Source organism: Pyrenophora tritici-repentis, chromosome 10 (assembly GCF_003171515.1).
Source record: "Pyrenophora tritici-repentis strain M4 chromosome 10, whole genome shotgun sequence".
NCBI lineage: Eukaryota > Fungi > Ascomycota > Dothideomycetes > Pleosporales > Pleosporaceae > Pyrenophora > Pyrenophora tritici-repentis.
In genome coordinates this window covers 3,150,941-3,166,279 of record NC_089399.1, presented here as the reverse complement: position 1 = coordinate 3,166,279, position 15,339 = coordinate 3,150,941, and the positions used below count along the sequence as shown (strand labels likewise).

The following is a 15,339-nucleotide window of genomic DNA, read 5'->3' as shown; positions in this document are numbered from 1 at the left end:
CCTCCTCCCGTAGAACTGCCACGGCGTTAGTCAATATTTTTCCCTATGCACTGGCGATCCTGCGAGTGCCGGCAGTTGTACGCACTTCCGAGAGGGGACTGAGAATCATCGGACCTGTGCCGAGTCCTGCAACAAACAAGGACAGTCCAAGTGTGCAGACTAGACGGGAAGCCCCAAACTCTGGCTCCAGCTGACTATACGTTGACGTATACAGCGACGAAGTGCATGTCCTGAATTGGGGAATAATCATTAGCATGTGCATGTGTCCATGTTACACGAGTTTTGGTCTTCACAAGATCAAAAGACGTACACACAAAGCGAACTAGCCGCGCATATCAACACGATAGCCCATCGACGTAGCTTGCTCATACTCCTGGGATTCTCTGGGTCTGCGTCACCATCCCAGCCGACTAAATATGGCTGCTCAGTCACAGGGCCTGACTTGGCCCTGCTGCTGCTTCCATGGTTGTTCGCCTCAGCGTCGAGGCATGTGTAGCCATCTCCCCCAGCTCTTGAATGGTGTGATCTGACAGTCTTTAGGCTCCTGTTGTCTTGCGAACGCCTGCTTCGGCTGCGGTCCATGCCAGCCACGCCAATTTCCTGCTCTTTGGTTGAAACATAATCCGCCCCATCGAATCCAATGGCCTTTTCTTCGTCAGCTTCGTCAGCGATGTCATCTCTTGTCTGCCTCTCGCTCGATCCACTGTCTTCGTGCGCTTTCTCTGCTGAGCTCATGCTCAGTCCCCTAGTTGTATCAATTTTGACCAGTGCTGTCGTCACTTTTCTTTCCACAGAACGCGACTCGCGGCAAGACGTTCATCCAGGACCTGGGGTACTGGCGAATGAAGGGTCTTTCAAGATAGCTCCACTCTGGGGACAACAGTAGTTCCCGCTCGGATATAACTCAGTTAGGTGTTCCTCTATTCTCGTTATCAACCAAAATCTGATCGTTTACTCAATACCGCGCGTGTTCTCAAAAGAAGAGACGAAAGCACTTGTGAAAGCGACGCGTGCGACGAAGGATCAAACACGCTGCAAGTAACTAGACCCATTTCCGTCCTGCCGACCGACCACGGTCTGGAGTCCAGAATGCGTAAAGTGGGGTGGGTCATTTTGCGGACATAACGACGTCGTTCGCCGCCTTGCTAAAGGGTCCTGGGTGCGTCATCTGTCTTGGAAATCGGCTAAGATGGTGTCTGGAGCCGGATATGTTCTCGCGGACCCTAGCTCGGAGCCTCGCCGTTGCGTTATATTGGCTTCGACCGTTGGACTAACAAAGCGTTGTTTGCTGACCGATGAAATTATGCGCGAGGTATGCTCGCTATCGTCGGTGCATCTTCCGATACCGAGAAATGATTGCCTTGAATTACCGTGATCGGCGGATAACGTGCCGCCGGCATGGGGCCTAGCGGGCTCTATCCGACTCGCTCATGGGCTGGGATAAGCACCCTGATTTCACCTTTTTTGGCTTCATAGTGAGTAGGTACCTCGGATATGGGGTTTTCGTATTATCTGTCGGCGATGTTTGTTGGGTCAAGCTCTCAAGTGCTTTAGACATTAATGATGAGGTCTTTCCTTGCTCCAACTCGCGACGACACCAGACAATCCATCGCATGATTACGACCAAGAACACCATCAACAAACCATCAACTCCACTACCAAGCCGCCTATTTAGCACTGCGGCTGTTCCCGAAGAACCGCTCCATGCAAAAGAAACGACAAGCAACGGCGCCACGTGGGAGAACGCGCTTGTTAAATGTTACTCCGATAAACTTTCCTCGGTATTTTTTTCCGGTCAACTCACGCAACCACTCGGAGTATTTTGAATCCCCGATTGCCGCGTTCAAGGTTCTAAGCACCCGGGTGTTAGCAAGGTGGTTTAGTTTCTGCGCTATTGACTGGGGTCGCCTTGCATAAAGTGAGATGGTGGATTCATGTTTCTTTTTGTTTGTTAGTGGTGTTTTGCGAGTGAGCTGTGAAGCTTCTGGTCGCGATAGTGAGTTGTAGGTTGATGAATAAAGTGAAACTAGAGGATTTTTGGATGACTTTAAACTGCATATGTTGACTTTAGTTTGATCGTACGGCTTATAATCTCTACGTGTATGTTACCTCTCAGTATCTTGCAGGTTGATGTGTAGAAGATTGGTCTGCTTGTTCTCATGCTTTGAGGAAACTTTCCAATCTGAATCCGTGCGGCGAATTAGATATGAACAAGTATTCGACCGATCCAACTGTATGCAAAGTGCTATCGCATGCGCAAACCATAGGCACTTGGTTAGGAATCTCATAGTATGCATACTTAATCGATCATGGTTTCGAGCCTCGAGACACTTGGAAGTGATGAAATTAGCCCTACGTGTAATTAATACTTCTCTACACTATGAGACGAAAGCACCTCTGCCTCAAACCAGCCAATATCAAGCTGTCTTCCCGCTCAGAGGATCTCCGTACAAACCTCCTGCCACGTCTCCACATGTTCCTTCCCAAGTCCTTCCCTCGTGCTTACTCCCCAGTGTGCTCCTGCTCCATCACGCCCGTACTTCCTCATAGCATACGTATTACACTCATCAAATATGGAAGAGTAACACCAAGACGTGTCGAGATCGCTGAGGGTACTCCCGTGAGAGCCACCAGGAGATCAACCTCAAATCATTACCCATTGTCAACTTTTTGAGTGCTCATTATATTTACTCGCAACATTAAATTCCACATTAGGGCGCTTACGGCCCCGGGGTGGGTCTTTGAGGTGCATTGATGGTGGCCCGGGCATGCTTGGAGTGGTACAAACAATACAACAATGGATACCTTTTTTTCAACTGTCTCGGGAACTCAATGTGAGATGTACTGATTTCTCGTGGTTGGGAATAGGGTTCTGTGTAAGTGTATATTTGCGTTATGGTGGTGGCAGTGACGTGAGGGCTTTGATACCCGGTGCGGAACGAAGCTGCACGCATTAAAAACCAAAGGAGGAAAGGGGAGGAAAACTCACACGTACATACTCAGCATCCAACTTCCTCATCACAGAATCTGCATTCAGTCTTATCTATAGAGAAAAACGATCCCACTATAGTGATCCGCATATCCTTGCGTTTTAAAGCGTTTTCCAACGTAACGCAGGCATCCTCCCAGAGATTGCCCCCGTGACCAAACCACCCAGCTCATCGTCATCCATAGGCTTAGAGTAAAGGGGACAGTTTCGGACAGATCTCATGGCGAAGACTGATCCATGTTATCCGCTTTCATCACCACCTTGGTCATTCTTCTTGAGGAGAATTGAATAATAAAGCCGAGCCAAAGACACTAAACCACTCGTCTCCCGTCTTGGAAAACGGAGATGGGGACCAAATTCAGAAGTATAGCAGTGTGTGACGTACTATCTACGACAACGACGCTTCAGTCAAACCACGTCACTAAAGTGATTTTACACGTGATCGAATCAAGATGCGATTCAAGGCTACACACGTGGGCAGCTTTCTCTCGTTCCAGTTAATTATATCCACAAATCCCTACACATGAAACCACCTACTCTTTTAAATACGCCTTCAGCCCCTCCTTGCCCACATTCATCGCCTTTTCAATCTCCATTTCCTCCTCGCGTAACCGTCCTTTACCATACTCCAAATCACGTTCCTGTTTCCTCTTTTCTTCTCTAACACGGCGTTCGCGGTCTGCAAGCGCCTTCTCTCTCCTTTCCCTTTCGGCCCATTTCTTCGCACGTTCGGCTTCTTCTTCGGCTGAGTAGACTACGCCTTCGGGCGCAGGTGGGAGGGTGGAGATGTAGGTAGTAATGAGGGAGTCCCGAGTTGACGGGGGAAGGGAAATGAAGCGGAGGTCGCTGAGTACAGCCGAAGGCAGAGTATCTAGAGTAGTTGAGCGGTTGAGTAGGGCAAGGGGCTGTGCTCGTAGGAGGGCGGATAGGTCTGATTTGAGCTCTGATGATCGCATGGCTAGACGTTTGATGTGATCGCGGTATAGCTTCTCCTTGTCCTTGTCGGAGAGCTTGGTATCTCTCATTTCTGGCTCTTTCTTGTATTTCCTCCTGAATTCAGGCCAGTAGAGCTTTGGTGTTGCGTAACGATCCAACATGGCAAGATATGGTATCCGGGGGTCGCGCTTCGATTGTCGAGCTTTCTCTTCCTTGAGAAACTGGGCTTTGTCGCGTGACCACTCGTTGAAACACTCTTTCCTTGCAGCCATGGTTGGGAGAGCCTTGTAGCGTTCGTCGTCGAATAATACACCGTCTTCTAGAATTTTATCCCATTGCGTGAATGGACTTATCTTTGTGTCGTCCAGTAGCTCCTTGAAGAGCGCCTTGCAGTCCTCCTCAGACAATGCAGGCTCTTCGTCGTCGTATTGATCGTCATAATCACCTCCCATCTCCATCTCTTCCATTTGCGCCAGTTGCCACGCAAGGTCGTCGTCGCCCATTTCTTGTGGTTGGTCGCCGGACGGCTCTTCGGTGCGCTGTCGCTTTGTCGCATTACTCTGTTCGCCCTCATCATCCGTAACCTCGACCTCCTCGTACTCTTCATCATTCTCCATGCCCTCCTCGCCATCTACCTCGACAATCTCAATCTCCTCTTCCGCCTCGGCCAACTCTGCCTCAATTTCAGCCATGGCGTCATGATCCTCCTCAACATCACTCGGCTCGCCACGCTCCCTACGCTCCTTCTTCTCGCGCTCTCTTCGATCAAATTCGATCACGGCCGTCATGACGTTGGGCGGGAATTTCCAGAAGCTCTCGTTCGTGTCCTTGTTCCACACAAAGCGCCGTCCGAACTTGGTCTTCACCAATACCCATGGCGCACAGTTTGGAATGTCCTGGCGATGCTTGGGTCTGTCATCTTTTTCTCTCCTTCTATCATTGAAGTTGTTATGCCCTCCGCGCATCCCCCCACGATGCCCACCGCGTCCCTGCTGTTGCGCTCCGCCATGCTTCGGAAACTGTTTCGGCGCGCTTGCGAAAATGAAGTCGTTGATTGACGGTTGAGGCTGGAAGGTATTTTGCGCAGGTTGCGCATCGGGATAGGCACTGTAGTTTGGGGCTGCGCTATAAGAAGCAGGTGCGGCAGGTGGTGTTGGCTGATGATATTGCGCTATCTCTGGTACGGGCCGAGTATATGTTGACTTCTTCGTCTCGGTGTTGTAGTAATAGGAGTGACCTGATATAAAATGAGCAAATGCATATGACGCAGTAGGAAGCTATAGCTACCTGAAGGTGCCTTGTGTTCTGTCCATCCTGGTGGAAGTGGAGGTGGTGGCGGAGGCGGCCGAACGGGTATATCAGACATGGTGAAGACTTGAAACTAGAAATCCTGCGAGAGAAGAGGAATTCGACAGAAGAGTTGGCGATGCGAGAGTTTGGTGTTGCGGCTCGTTGGCACCAAAAACTGGTCGGCGCCAAGGATGTTGAACCGCCGACGCGCTGCGTATGAGCTTGTGCCTGGAGCTCTCACCAACACAAGCCCGCACCCCAGTTTCCCCGCCGCACTTTCCTCCCTTACTGGTGTCAACAACGTCAATACAACCCAGATCGTTACAAGTAAACCGCAATCATGTCGCGGAGATACGACTCCAGGGTGTGTATTATCTAATCAAGGCGGCAACAACAACACAGCTAATAGTGTATAGACGACTATCTTCTCCCCCGAAGGTCGCCTCTACCAGGTCGAATATGCTCTGGAAGCCATCTCTCACGCTGGAACGGCGCTTGGTATCTTAGCTCAGGATGGCATTGTACTTGCCGCAGAGAGAAAGGTGACCAGCAAGTTGTTGGAGCAGGATACATCGGCCGAGAAGCTGTACATCTTGAACGAGTGCGTTAGGCGGTCAAGCTCAATTAGACTACATACTAATAGACGCCCAGCAACATGATTTGTGCCGTAGCAGGAATGACGGCAGACGCCAACATCCTCATCAACTATGCCCGCCAAGCTGCTCAGCGCTACCTCCTCACCTACAACGAAGACATTCCTTGTGAGCAGCTCGTCCGCCGCTTATGCGATCTCAAGCAAGGTTACACGCAACATGGAGGTCTCCGGCCGTTCGGTGTATCCTTCATCTACGCAGGATGGGATCCCCAGCGACAGTTCCAGCTCTACCAGAGCAACCCCAGTGGCAACTATGGTGGCTGGAAGGCAACTAGTGTCGGCGCAAACAATGCGTCCGCACAGAGCTTGTTGAAGCAGGATTACAAGGAGGAATGCGATCTCAAGGAGGCATGCGGACTGGCAGTCAAGGTGCTTAGCAAGACGATGGACTCGACCAAGCTAAGCAGCGAGAAGAGTGCGTCACGAATCCGCTTCACAATAAAGTCAATGCTAACAATCCCCAGTTGAATTTGCAACAGTAGGAAAGACCAAGACTGGCAAGATTTACCACCACCTTTGGGGTGCGGATGAGATCGATGCCCTGCTCAAGGAGCACGGCCTGGCCAAGGCTGAGGACACTGAAATGTCCGAGTCATGAGGAATACGACCAATGCACGATACGAACAAGCGCAATGAAAAGGCCTCTGCATGATAGAACGAGGCTTGTAGTATATCATATAAAGTGAGAGCTTTGTCGCACATGATAGCCAATCTCACTTTGTCATGACCTTTCTCGTTCCGTGTATTGCCTCGTTCTTTCATCTGTTTAATCTTGCCACGTGAGTGATTGCCGATGATGCTGTCGCACAGTGCCTGCCTCTTTCTTTACATGACGCTCTTTCCCTCCTTCCTGTGCCACACTACCCAAACAAAGTCAAGCATCCCGCCATGTCTTGCATCACCTCACCTCTTCCATGTCACATTTCGGGAATATTGTATGACCGTTCACGTCGCCTACCCTGCATTGCTTATTGATCCATATATGAGCATCCTATCAGCATGACTACTCCTAGCCGGCGGCCAAGCTATAGATCCTCTCGCAATGCCGAACCCGCTGCATCTTTTCTTCGTCTTCTTCTAGATAAGATTCGAGGGACAGGCACACCGACAGCCGTACAGCATGATACCATCTCCCCAAATTCTAGCCCAGAGTGAGATGTACCAGCGTCGTCGGAGGCCACTCGGCTTTGAATTGAGCCATGGCCATCTGTCACGTCACTTATATTGACATGGACAGGTCAAGCTCGGTTTGTCAAAACACTATAAAGCAAACAGTCTCAGTCTGGATCGACGGCGATGTCGTTGCTCGAGATGCTCGAGACAAGTTACGAGCTTCCGACGAAGCCCGATCCAAGAAGATTGCACTCGGGACAGATGGTGCATCTTCAAGTTTGGGCACTCCGCTAACCCGTCCAAGTCCATCATCGCCTCAGGGCGATGGCTTGTACATGAGTAATCTCATCGGACCTCAAGACCAAGCCGCGGATAGCAGTAACACAGTCTACAATAGTGACAATCATGAGGCAGATGGCAATGCAACACTGCCACATTCACGACCTACTCTTGGTAAACTACAGATTCCATCGTCAAGGTTCATTGCGCAGCCAACAATATCTGGTGAGAACGCAAGCGGAATGGTGTCGCCGTTGATGTTTGTCGACTCGGACATCTCTTCCAGTTCATCATCCTCCGACCAGCCAACGTCTGCAACAAGCACTGCAGCGACCATCTCATCATCTAATCACAGGTCGCAGACCAACAGTCGTAAGTTGTTACCCTCAAAGCGCAGCAGATGCAAGGCATTTTAGTATTTCCGCAGGCTTCGAGGCTGCGGACATCTTGGATTGCCGACAACCTAATGTTCCATACACTTGCACGTTCTTCTCTATCTCGTATGTGCTGATGAATGTACAGCTAGCAAAAGAGAACGCAGTCCGAGCTTCGGGGATTCTTTTTCACCACTCAAGAAGATGCGCTCTATGGCTCTTCCTGAGATCAGAACCGTCCTGTCTCATGGAACACGACTATCTCCGTCGATGAGGGCCGGCATCGCCGGTGACAACAGGCAAGTGATAAGAGAAGCGACATTTACCGAAAGAGCGCCAGCAGGTGTGCTTCCAACCTCCCTTAACCAGCATATACCTGAACTTTCCTCATTTCGTCCCAGTATCGCCTCACCAGAAGGCCTTGAGCCAGTCCTAGCGCAGATTTCTCGCCCTAAGTCTCCCATGCCATATTCAGAGCGCCGATCGCCATCCGAGACTCCTGAACCGCCGGAGACACCAAGCTATGCTCGGCCGCTGCACTTGTTAGATACAAGCGTCGTTGTGGGCGGAAAGAGACAAGGTGATGAGTGGTTACAAGACATTTCCATCTTCAAAAACATCCATGGCGAGGAGTGGAAGAGGAACGCGCTATGCAGTCATTGTTTCCGGAGCAGGGGCACATTCAATAGAATCATGACGTACGGCTATGAGGCGTGCGGAAGAGATGACCCCTTGGATAGCCATTATTGGGAGCCCACAGCCAATCCGAATTACTAGCTGCTCATCCAGAGCGGCGCGCGTATTGTGAACGGATAGAGCAATCGAGTAGAAATGGTTGAACCACTGGAGCTTAGCGAATGAGACTTTACGTAGTTTTCCACCCTCGAACAAAATGAAGTCAGTGAAAATTTCTAAGCCTGTCAACGGGGCTTATCGCAGTCCGCAAGCTCGCCTACCGTCCCGTGGCAAGCTGATCTTCCCTTCTGCATTGAAAAGAGGTAATTCTGAAGATCATCATCGAAGACTGCACACCCTGCAAACTCACCTTACTCTAGGGACCCCCTGCAAAGTCCTCGCACCTATAATCCATTCCTTCCTAAACGAAAAGAAAAACCGGCAATCTTTCCCAGGTACGATCAGGTACAACACACAACCCTGTCAGCGTCATCATATGTCGGGACACCCTTGCAACACCTTCGGATCTCTAAACACGTGGTTCAAGGCCCACCCCTCCGGTCCATTTGCCGCAAGTGGTAATATCGCGAACTCCGAGGATTGGTATCGTATTCCCTTTCGCTTTCGCTCTTTGGGTTGCAGCAGATGACAACACATGTGCATCCCCACACACGTTGGTCCAAGGAGTATCCCTCCCACGTAACTACCGCAAGTGGTAATATAGGCAAAAACCGAGGATTTATATCGTATTCGTCGTCGCTTTCGCTCTTTGCCTGTTACTGCATGTGGTAATTTGAGTGTTTGGTATGGATACCGGGCTTCGGATTCGAGTTCTGGTTTTGAGCGGTGAAGGAGGTTACGACGAGTAACTAGTACACTGCAACGTTTCGTGTAGATAGCAGGCGCTCACATTTGAGTTCTCGTTCTCGTCTGCAACGGCCTTTACTACCGTATCTGGTAATTACAAGGAGTGGTATGGAAGACTGACTTCGCATTCTCATTCTGCTTCTTCGCTGTCTTACCACATGCAGTAAAATGCAAGGCTTGTGTTGAAGACTGGCCTCGCATTCTTATTCTGGTTTCACAAATTGTTATGCTCGACTTTCGCTTCGCACTTCCGCATCCGGCAAATGATGTGAGCGTGGCATTCAAGGGCATAGAGCATGGGGCGGCAAGAGCCAAGCTGGCGACTGGCGTTATCGTATCGCGAGATCTCGAGTTCTGCTTCGGGTCCGGGATGTGCCGTGTGTGGACCGGAGATTGCCGTGCCGGCACATCATCGATGCAGGACGAACTGTATTGTCGGGAATAAGACAGAATTTAGGCTAGGTTTGGAGCAAAAAAAAAGGTGTAGTATAGCGACCTTCACGTCTTACAGCGTCCGGGATATACGAGATGCTGTCTCCTTGTATTCTCAGCGTTACCTGGCTGCTTGTGCGGCGCGAAACATGTGTAAGAAAACTACCGTAAAAGGTAGTTTTGCGCATATACTGTTGATTCTGGGCCACCTTGGCGAACATGTCATCAGCTACACAGACCTGGGTATCCGTGCGCATCTCGCATTCGCCTTCTGACTCTTTTTCCCTTTTTCCCGCCACGTCGAACCCCACCTGCCGTCGCATTGAATCCAATCCTCCCTGTCCGCATGACCGTAGGTCGCGCTCGCATTACCCCCAACCGTGTCCGCCCACGCACCTGGACTAATTTACACCCTACACGAGCGTAGCCATTGGTTCGCAACACGTAGCGGGTGTCGCACAACACTAGCCCTGTCGTCCATATCTCCGCACCACCTTCATAACTACTCTTTCAGGCAATTCGCTTAGGTCCATTGATTATAGCCAAGAATTCATGCTGGCACCCTTGAAGAGATCCTTACCCCCGAATGCGGTAATTTCTGCATATCTGTCGATTCTAGCATGCATGAACAGTTCGGGGCCTCTGCTGATAGAAATCTCGGGGTCAAACCGCTCGCGCTCTGGTCGAGCGGTGGGTTGGGGAGGGCCTTTCGAGCGGGGTTGTATGGCTGAATTGGGTAGGTTTGGGAGAAGGTGTGGATTGCGGTTGTGTAACGTTGTTGTCACGTTCTTTGACCTACTATATAGGACAAGTCTAGGTGTTAGGTGTTGATTCCATCTGTGAAACCCGAGACATCTTTACTGTATAGAGTAATGTTGAGGTTAGATGTTGATTCCTGGTGTGTAACAGAGCTCTGCGTTCATTAACAGTGTGCTGCGTTTGTTCCTACCCGCGACCAGGGCTGAGCTCCAACCTGCCGTATAGGGTAACTTTGGGGTGTCCCTATCGATTCCTGCTAGGTAACACAACAGCGTGGCGTTTATTTTCACCATCCCCAACCTACCGCATACAGTAATTTTGACACTTTGCCATTGATTCCTGTTGTGTAACGACACTGTTCGGCCCGTTAGGCAATCTAGGCTCTCTCGGCATGTACGACCTGGGCGTTCTTCACGTGAACAAGCTGAACTTTAGACTTACCCTAATGAGCAGTTTTGCAAAAGGGTGTAGATTATGGTGATCGCCCGTCTACCCACTTACCCGGCGCCGTCACAACTCGCTTGTAGAACCATGTCTTGCCCCGTTTTCTTGACCCACTTGTCTCATATACCCAGTTGGGTAGTTTGGGGATGGGTGTGGATTGCGACGTTGCGCTCTTCTCCGATTGAGAACACGGGGGGAATCTGAGTGATATGGTTGGGTGGAGGAAAGGTTACACAACTTACCATGTGGTCCCTGTTTCTCGTGGTCGTGGATACCGTGTAGAGAGGGGTTTGCGGTCGTGTAATCACAAATGCTGAGCACATGTACACTGGCATACTGAACCATTTGCTTCTTTCGACCCTAACACCAAAGCTTGCATGAACGCACCACCACCTGTCGCTTCCCGCTCACAGTAACAGTCACAGTCCAACCTCACGCAGAATTTCTTAATACGGCAAATCTGCTGTAACACAGTAGATTTATGACCATGATGCACGCATACCACAAAATATCCCCCCCTCCATCACACAGCCCTTCCACAACATGATCCCCTCCCCTCCCCGGATAGCCACCAAATCCCCAACACCCCCAGAACAGTAATTCAGCCTTTACCCATGGATTCCAGTAGCACGGTCAGCGCGCTCGTCCCCCACGACCAAGCTTCCAACATACCCAACGCAGTAACTTGCACCCCCAACTATCGATTCCAGTCACCTGCGTATCGGCCCTTCTATGACAGCATTATCTACCAAGACACTGCGACCGTAATATGCATGCGCGTATGTCCTATCACACAAACCATACAAGGGTAGCCTTACGATCTACTACACCAAACTAACACACCTTGTGATGGCATACCCTGTGATATCAAGTGTTATATCACAACGGCAACTGCCTGATCGGGTAAGTTGGATCAGCAATGGGGGAAAAAGTGTTGATTCTAGTCAATCTTTCAATTTCGCTTAATGTATAGGGTTATTAGTGTTGGTTCTGGGTGGGGTGGGGTCGTATATTGTGGATGGATACGTGGGTATAAGAGATGATCTTATACGGCTCGATACGAGTACCACAACGAGGCAGCACCAAGTAGAGTCGAGACATTCTCCAAAATGTTCTTCTTCACGAAACGAGAAGTGGGCGAACAATCAAAATAAAAACAATAGATTCTTTTAGGTAACGTACATGTATGACTAGGACATGAGGTGGGAGACACGCTTACATATTGAAGTCTTCCCCCTCTATTCCCCCTCTCCGCACGAAGGAAGAAACTGAAAACCTTTACAGAGCAACACCACATCAGGGTATCAAGATACAAGAAAAAGAAGAGAAAATGTAAAGAAAGAGAAAGAGAGAGATGTAGAAAGCGCCGCCACAGAACTTCAGGTCCAGAACCGTAGATAGGCCCGACCTATGCCCAACAACACATACACTTCCCCTCATTCCCATTCCCCTCCCTCACTCTCTTCCTACAACAACGAAAGCGGAGAAATGGCAGGTGCATGCGCCGCAATATGAAAACACCGAACCAACCTAAAGTCACAGCCTGCCACCCGTCCCATTTACAGCATTGAAAGTAAACTAAAGTTCAAAAGAGCTAGCGCTCCCGGATCCTTTCCCTAGAAGGTGCCAGGGGGCTGAACTTGCTGCTGCTGCGGCTGTTGCCCATTAGTCTCAGTCTTCGAGCGAAGGTGATTCGTAAGGACGGTAATGTTGTCTCGGGCTTCAGGTACAGTTTCGACAATATGCCTCAGGTTGATCATTTGCAGCTCCGACACCACAGAGTTCTGGGATAAGCTAGATCCGAGAATTGTGACAATGACGGGTGCATCGATATAGGGACCGAGAATCTCAAGGGCTTTGGGTATCTGGTGGTGTGGCGGCGCGTTGATGGGTGGCGTGGGTTGTTGGTGTGGCACCATGTTGGCAGGCGGTGGCGCGAATGGGTTTCCGTACTGTCCCGGAGCAGGATAGGCTGCGCTGACTGGCGAAAATTGCGGTGCGTGAGGGTTGGTCATTGGCGATGGGGCCGGGCCAGTGTGGGCGTGTTGAGCAGTCTGGCCAGTTGCGATCTCTTGAGCGGGATATCTCTCAAAGTGTTCTGTGGGTGGGAGCTGAGGCTTCATTTCTGGCAGTTTCGCGACGAGGGCCAGGATCAACATGTGCTCTTTACGAGGTGTCTCGATCGTGCAGTACTCTAGCATATCGATGAACGGAGGCAGGTTGCTTCCACCCTCTTCAATTGGGATAACATAGAGATCGCGTAGTACATCGTTGTCCTCGACTGGTACTACGCCCCATCTGCCACGGGAGTGGAAGTATTGGAATAGATGGTCCATGACCGAGCGTCCATCTGTAGTGACAGGACTAATGGCGAGGATGCTGACTTCGTGACTTTCAGTATGTGCGATGCTTTGGATGTAATCGTTGCCTTTGCTGCTTTCTATGCGTCCTTGAATTGCCACGACATTGGTCAGCAGCTTTTCCCATGGCACAACTTGACCAAAGTCGCCACCAGCAACGAATCGAGCGACAGCATCGAAAGGCTCCATGGATTGCATGTTGATGGATCCTTGCCAGCATACAGTCGGATCTGATGAATAACCGGACATTTCAACATCGTTGTCTTCATCCTTTAGTAATCTGTCAACGTCTGCGTCGTCGACGGCGGATTGAGGTTTGTCTTGGGTGTGCATGGAGCTGTGACGGCGATGGAGGAAGGCTTGTTGATCATGCTGTGGTGACCGGACCTTGTCAAAGACGGAATTGATGTCGAAGTTGTTTGAAGCTCGACGTGCGCTGTCCTGCTGAGTGTCTATCTCCGGGAGTCCTCGTGATGCAGAAGCCGGAGTCTCTGGCGGACGTGTACCCATGGGTGACTGCATTACCGCGTCTTCAGCGATGCTCTCGCGAACAGTGGGGTAATCATCGTTATCAAAGTTGTCTTCGCCGACAATCTCTTCACCCTTGTGTGTCTTGCGGAGTCGCGGTCCAGTCTCTTCAGTTAGAATCATCTGCTTCTCGGCTGCCTCTCGCATAGCGGCATACTCGCGTTGCTTGTCCTCGCTTGCCATTTCTTCAGCCTCCATGCCTACGAGATCTCCAGCCTTCAAGCTTCCTGAGAGCAGGCGGTCAACCAAGAGCGTGTTCTTCTTGACGTTGAACATGATCGTGCGGAACTTGTTGAAGTAAGGTGATGAGCCTCCAGTGGGCTCGCCGTAAAGCTCAAAGGCAGCATGGCTCATCTGTAGGGTGTACTTGGTGGCCAGAGACTTGGCGGTCTGTCCATCGGGGATGCGGTATCCCCTGCTGTCAGAGGCAGCATTGATCAGTGGGGTCAGCGTCTCTCGAAGTTTCTCCGCTACCGTCTTTTGGTTCGGCGGAAGCGCGTCGATGTCGCTAACTGTAGCACTCTGGGGGGCGGGCTTGCTCTCTACGTGGCTAGACTTTCTACGCTTCTTGCTCGCGTTTGGCTTTTCCGCACTAGCCTCATGGCGCCGCTTCTCGCCAAGGGGAGACTGTGGCTGGCTCTTGGTGCCCTGTTTGATGTTGTGAGTGGGAGTGGTAGTGGTATTGGGCCGGGCGGGAGAGGCTACCTTTGGCTCGGCGTGTCCGTTGGATGCTTCCGGAGTGGGCACGGTTATGGGGGCGGGCGTAGGAGTCGACGCTTCAGCAGGAGCCGGTGGGGCTGGCAGGGGCGTAGTTGCGGGTTGTGGAGTGCTGGCCTTCTCGCTGGCAGTATCCGGCTTGACATCGCTAGGACGGGCCTTTGGCTTGGAGCCCTTCTTGCGCGCCCACGGCCGCTCTCCACGCGCCATGGCAGCGAGCAGCTCTACGTGCTGGTCGGGTCTGCATTGTTCGCAGTAGTAGTCCTTGCCCTCCCAGAAGTCTCCTTCGGGGAGTCCTAGACACTTGTTGTGCTGCCAGGCGGCACAGCTATCGCAACAGATCATCTGACGTCCGCGAATGTCGCGCTGGTCGCCACACACACAGCGGATAATGGCGTCTTCTTCCTCTTCATCGTCCTGCTCGGCCGACTGTGTTGATTGCGCGCGCTGTGTTTGGCCCTTGGCTTGGCCCTTCTTGCCGTGCGCCTGTCCCTTCTTCTCGGTCGCTGGCTGTGTTTTGGGCTTGGGGGCGGGGGAGGGCTCTTCGAGCGCATCTTGGTTCTTTGTGTGGTGGCCCTTGTTGGCGCGTCCTGAACGTCTGATTTCTTCTGCAGTCGCTGGGTCAGCATCAATTGAGGGCTGGGGTTTGCTTTGCGCGTGTCGGCGGCGTGCGGGGCGCGCCAGCTTCATCGTACGGGCGCGAGTAGATGGTGTCTGCTTACCGGCCATGGTGTCGGACACGGGGATGGGCTCAATATAGACGATACCACGGGTGCAGCTTATGCTAATAGGTGCGTAACAAGATTCAAAAAGTCTCTACGGAAGCCCCAATCCTGCCTTGAGCGTTGCACTGCTGTCAAGCGCCCACGCCGTATGAGGCGGCCTCTAACTAGTAAACTGACGCGAACAGCGCTCCTGCCA

General features: G+C 51.3%; 5 protein-coding genes across 5 annotated transcripts; 2 read left to right on the top strand and 3 right to left on the bottom strand.

Annotated features, from left to right (window-relative positions):
• Window positions 1–43: 43 nt before the first annotated feature.
• Window positions 44–735, bottom strand: PtrM4_050340 (uncharacterized protein; the record flags this gene model as incomplete). Its single annotated transcript, XM_066104858.1, has 2 exons — window positions 44–230; window positions 311–735. 2 exons carry the CDS (start codon window positions 733–735, stop codon window positions 44–46), a joined length of 612 nt encoding a protein of 203 aa, XP_065959422.1.
• A 2,787-nt stretch (window positions 736–3,522) lies between these two features.
• On the bottom strand, window positions 3,523–5,291 carry PtrM4_050330 (FF domain containing protein; the record flags this gene model as incomplete). The annotated part of the gene is made up of 2 exons (XM_001936832.1): window positions 3,523–5,162; window positions 5,213–5,291. 2 exons carry the CDS (start codon window positions 5,289–5,291, stop codon window positions 3,523–3,525), a joined length of 1,719 nt encoding a protein of 572 aa, XP_001936867.1.
• Window positions 5,292–5,555: 264 nt separating this feature from the next.
• PtrM4_050320 (PRE1, 20S proteasome) lies at window positions 5,556–6,468 on the top strand (the record flags this gene model as incomplete). The annotated part of the gene is made up of 4 exons (XM_001936831.2): window positions 5,556–5,579; window positions 5,632–5,816; window positions 5,867–6,285; window positions 6,335–6,468. 4 exons carry the CDS (start codon window positions 5,556–5,558, stop codon window positions 6,466–6,468), a joined length of 762 nt encoding a protein of 253 aa, XP_001936866.1.
• A 601-nt stretch (window positions 6,469–7,069) lies between these two features.
• On the top strand, window positions 7,070–8,413 carry PtrM4_050310 (uncharacterized protein; the record flags this gene model as incomplete). The annotated part of the gene is made up of 2 exons (XM_001936830.1): window positions 7,070–7,634; window positions 7,785–8,413. 2 exons carry the CDS (start codon window positions 7,070–7,072, stop codon window positions 8,411–8,413), a joined length of 1,194 nt encoding a protein of 397 aa, XP_001936865.1.
• A 4,016-nt stretch (window positions 8,414–12,429) lies between these two features.
• Window positions 12,430–15,147, bottom strand: PtrM4_050300 (SPOC multi-domain protein; the record flags this gene model as incomplete). The annotated part of the gene is made up of 1 exon (XM_001936829.2): window positions 12,430–15,147. One exon carries the CDS (start codon window positions 15,145–15,147, stop codon window positions 12,430–12,432), a length of 2,718 nt encoding a protein of 905 aa, XP_001936864.1.
• Between the last annotated feature and the right edge of the window lie 192 nt (window positions 15,148–15,339).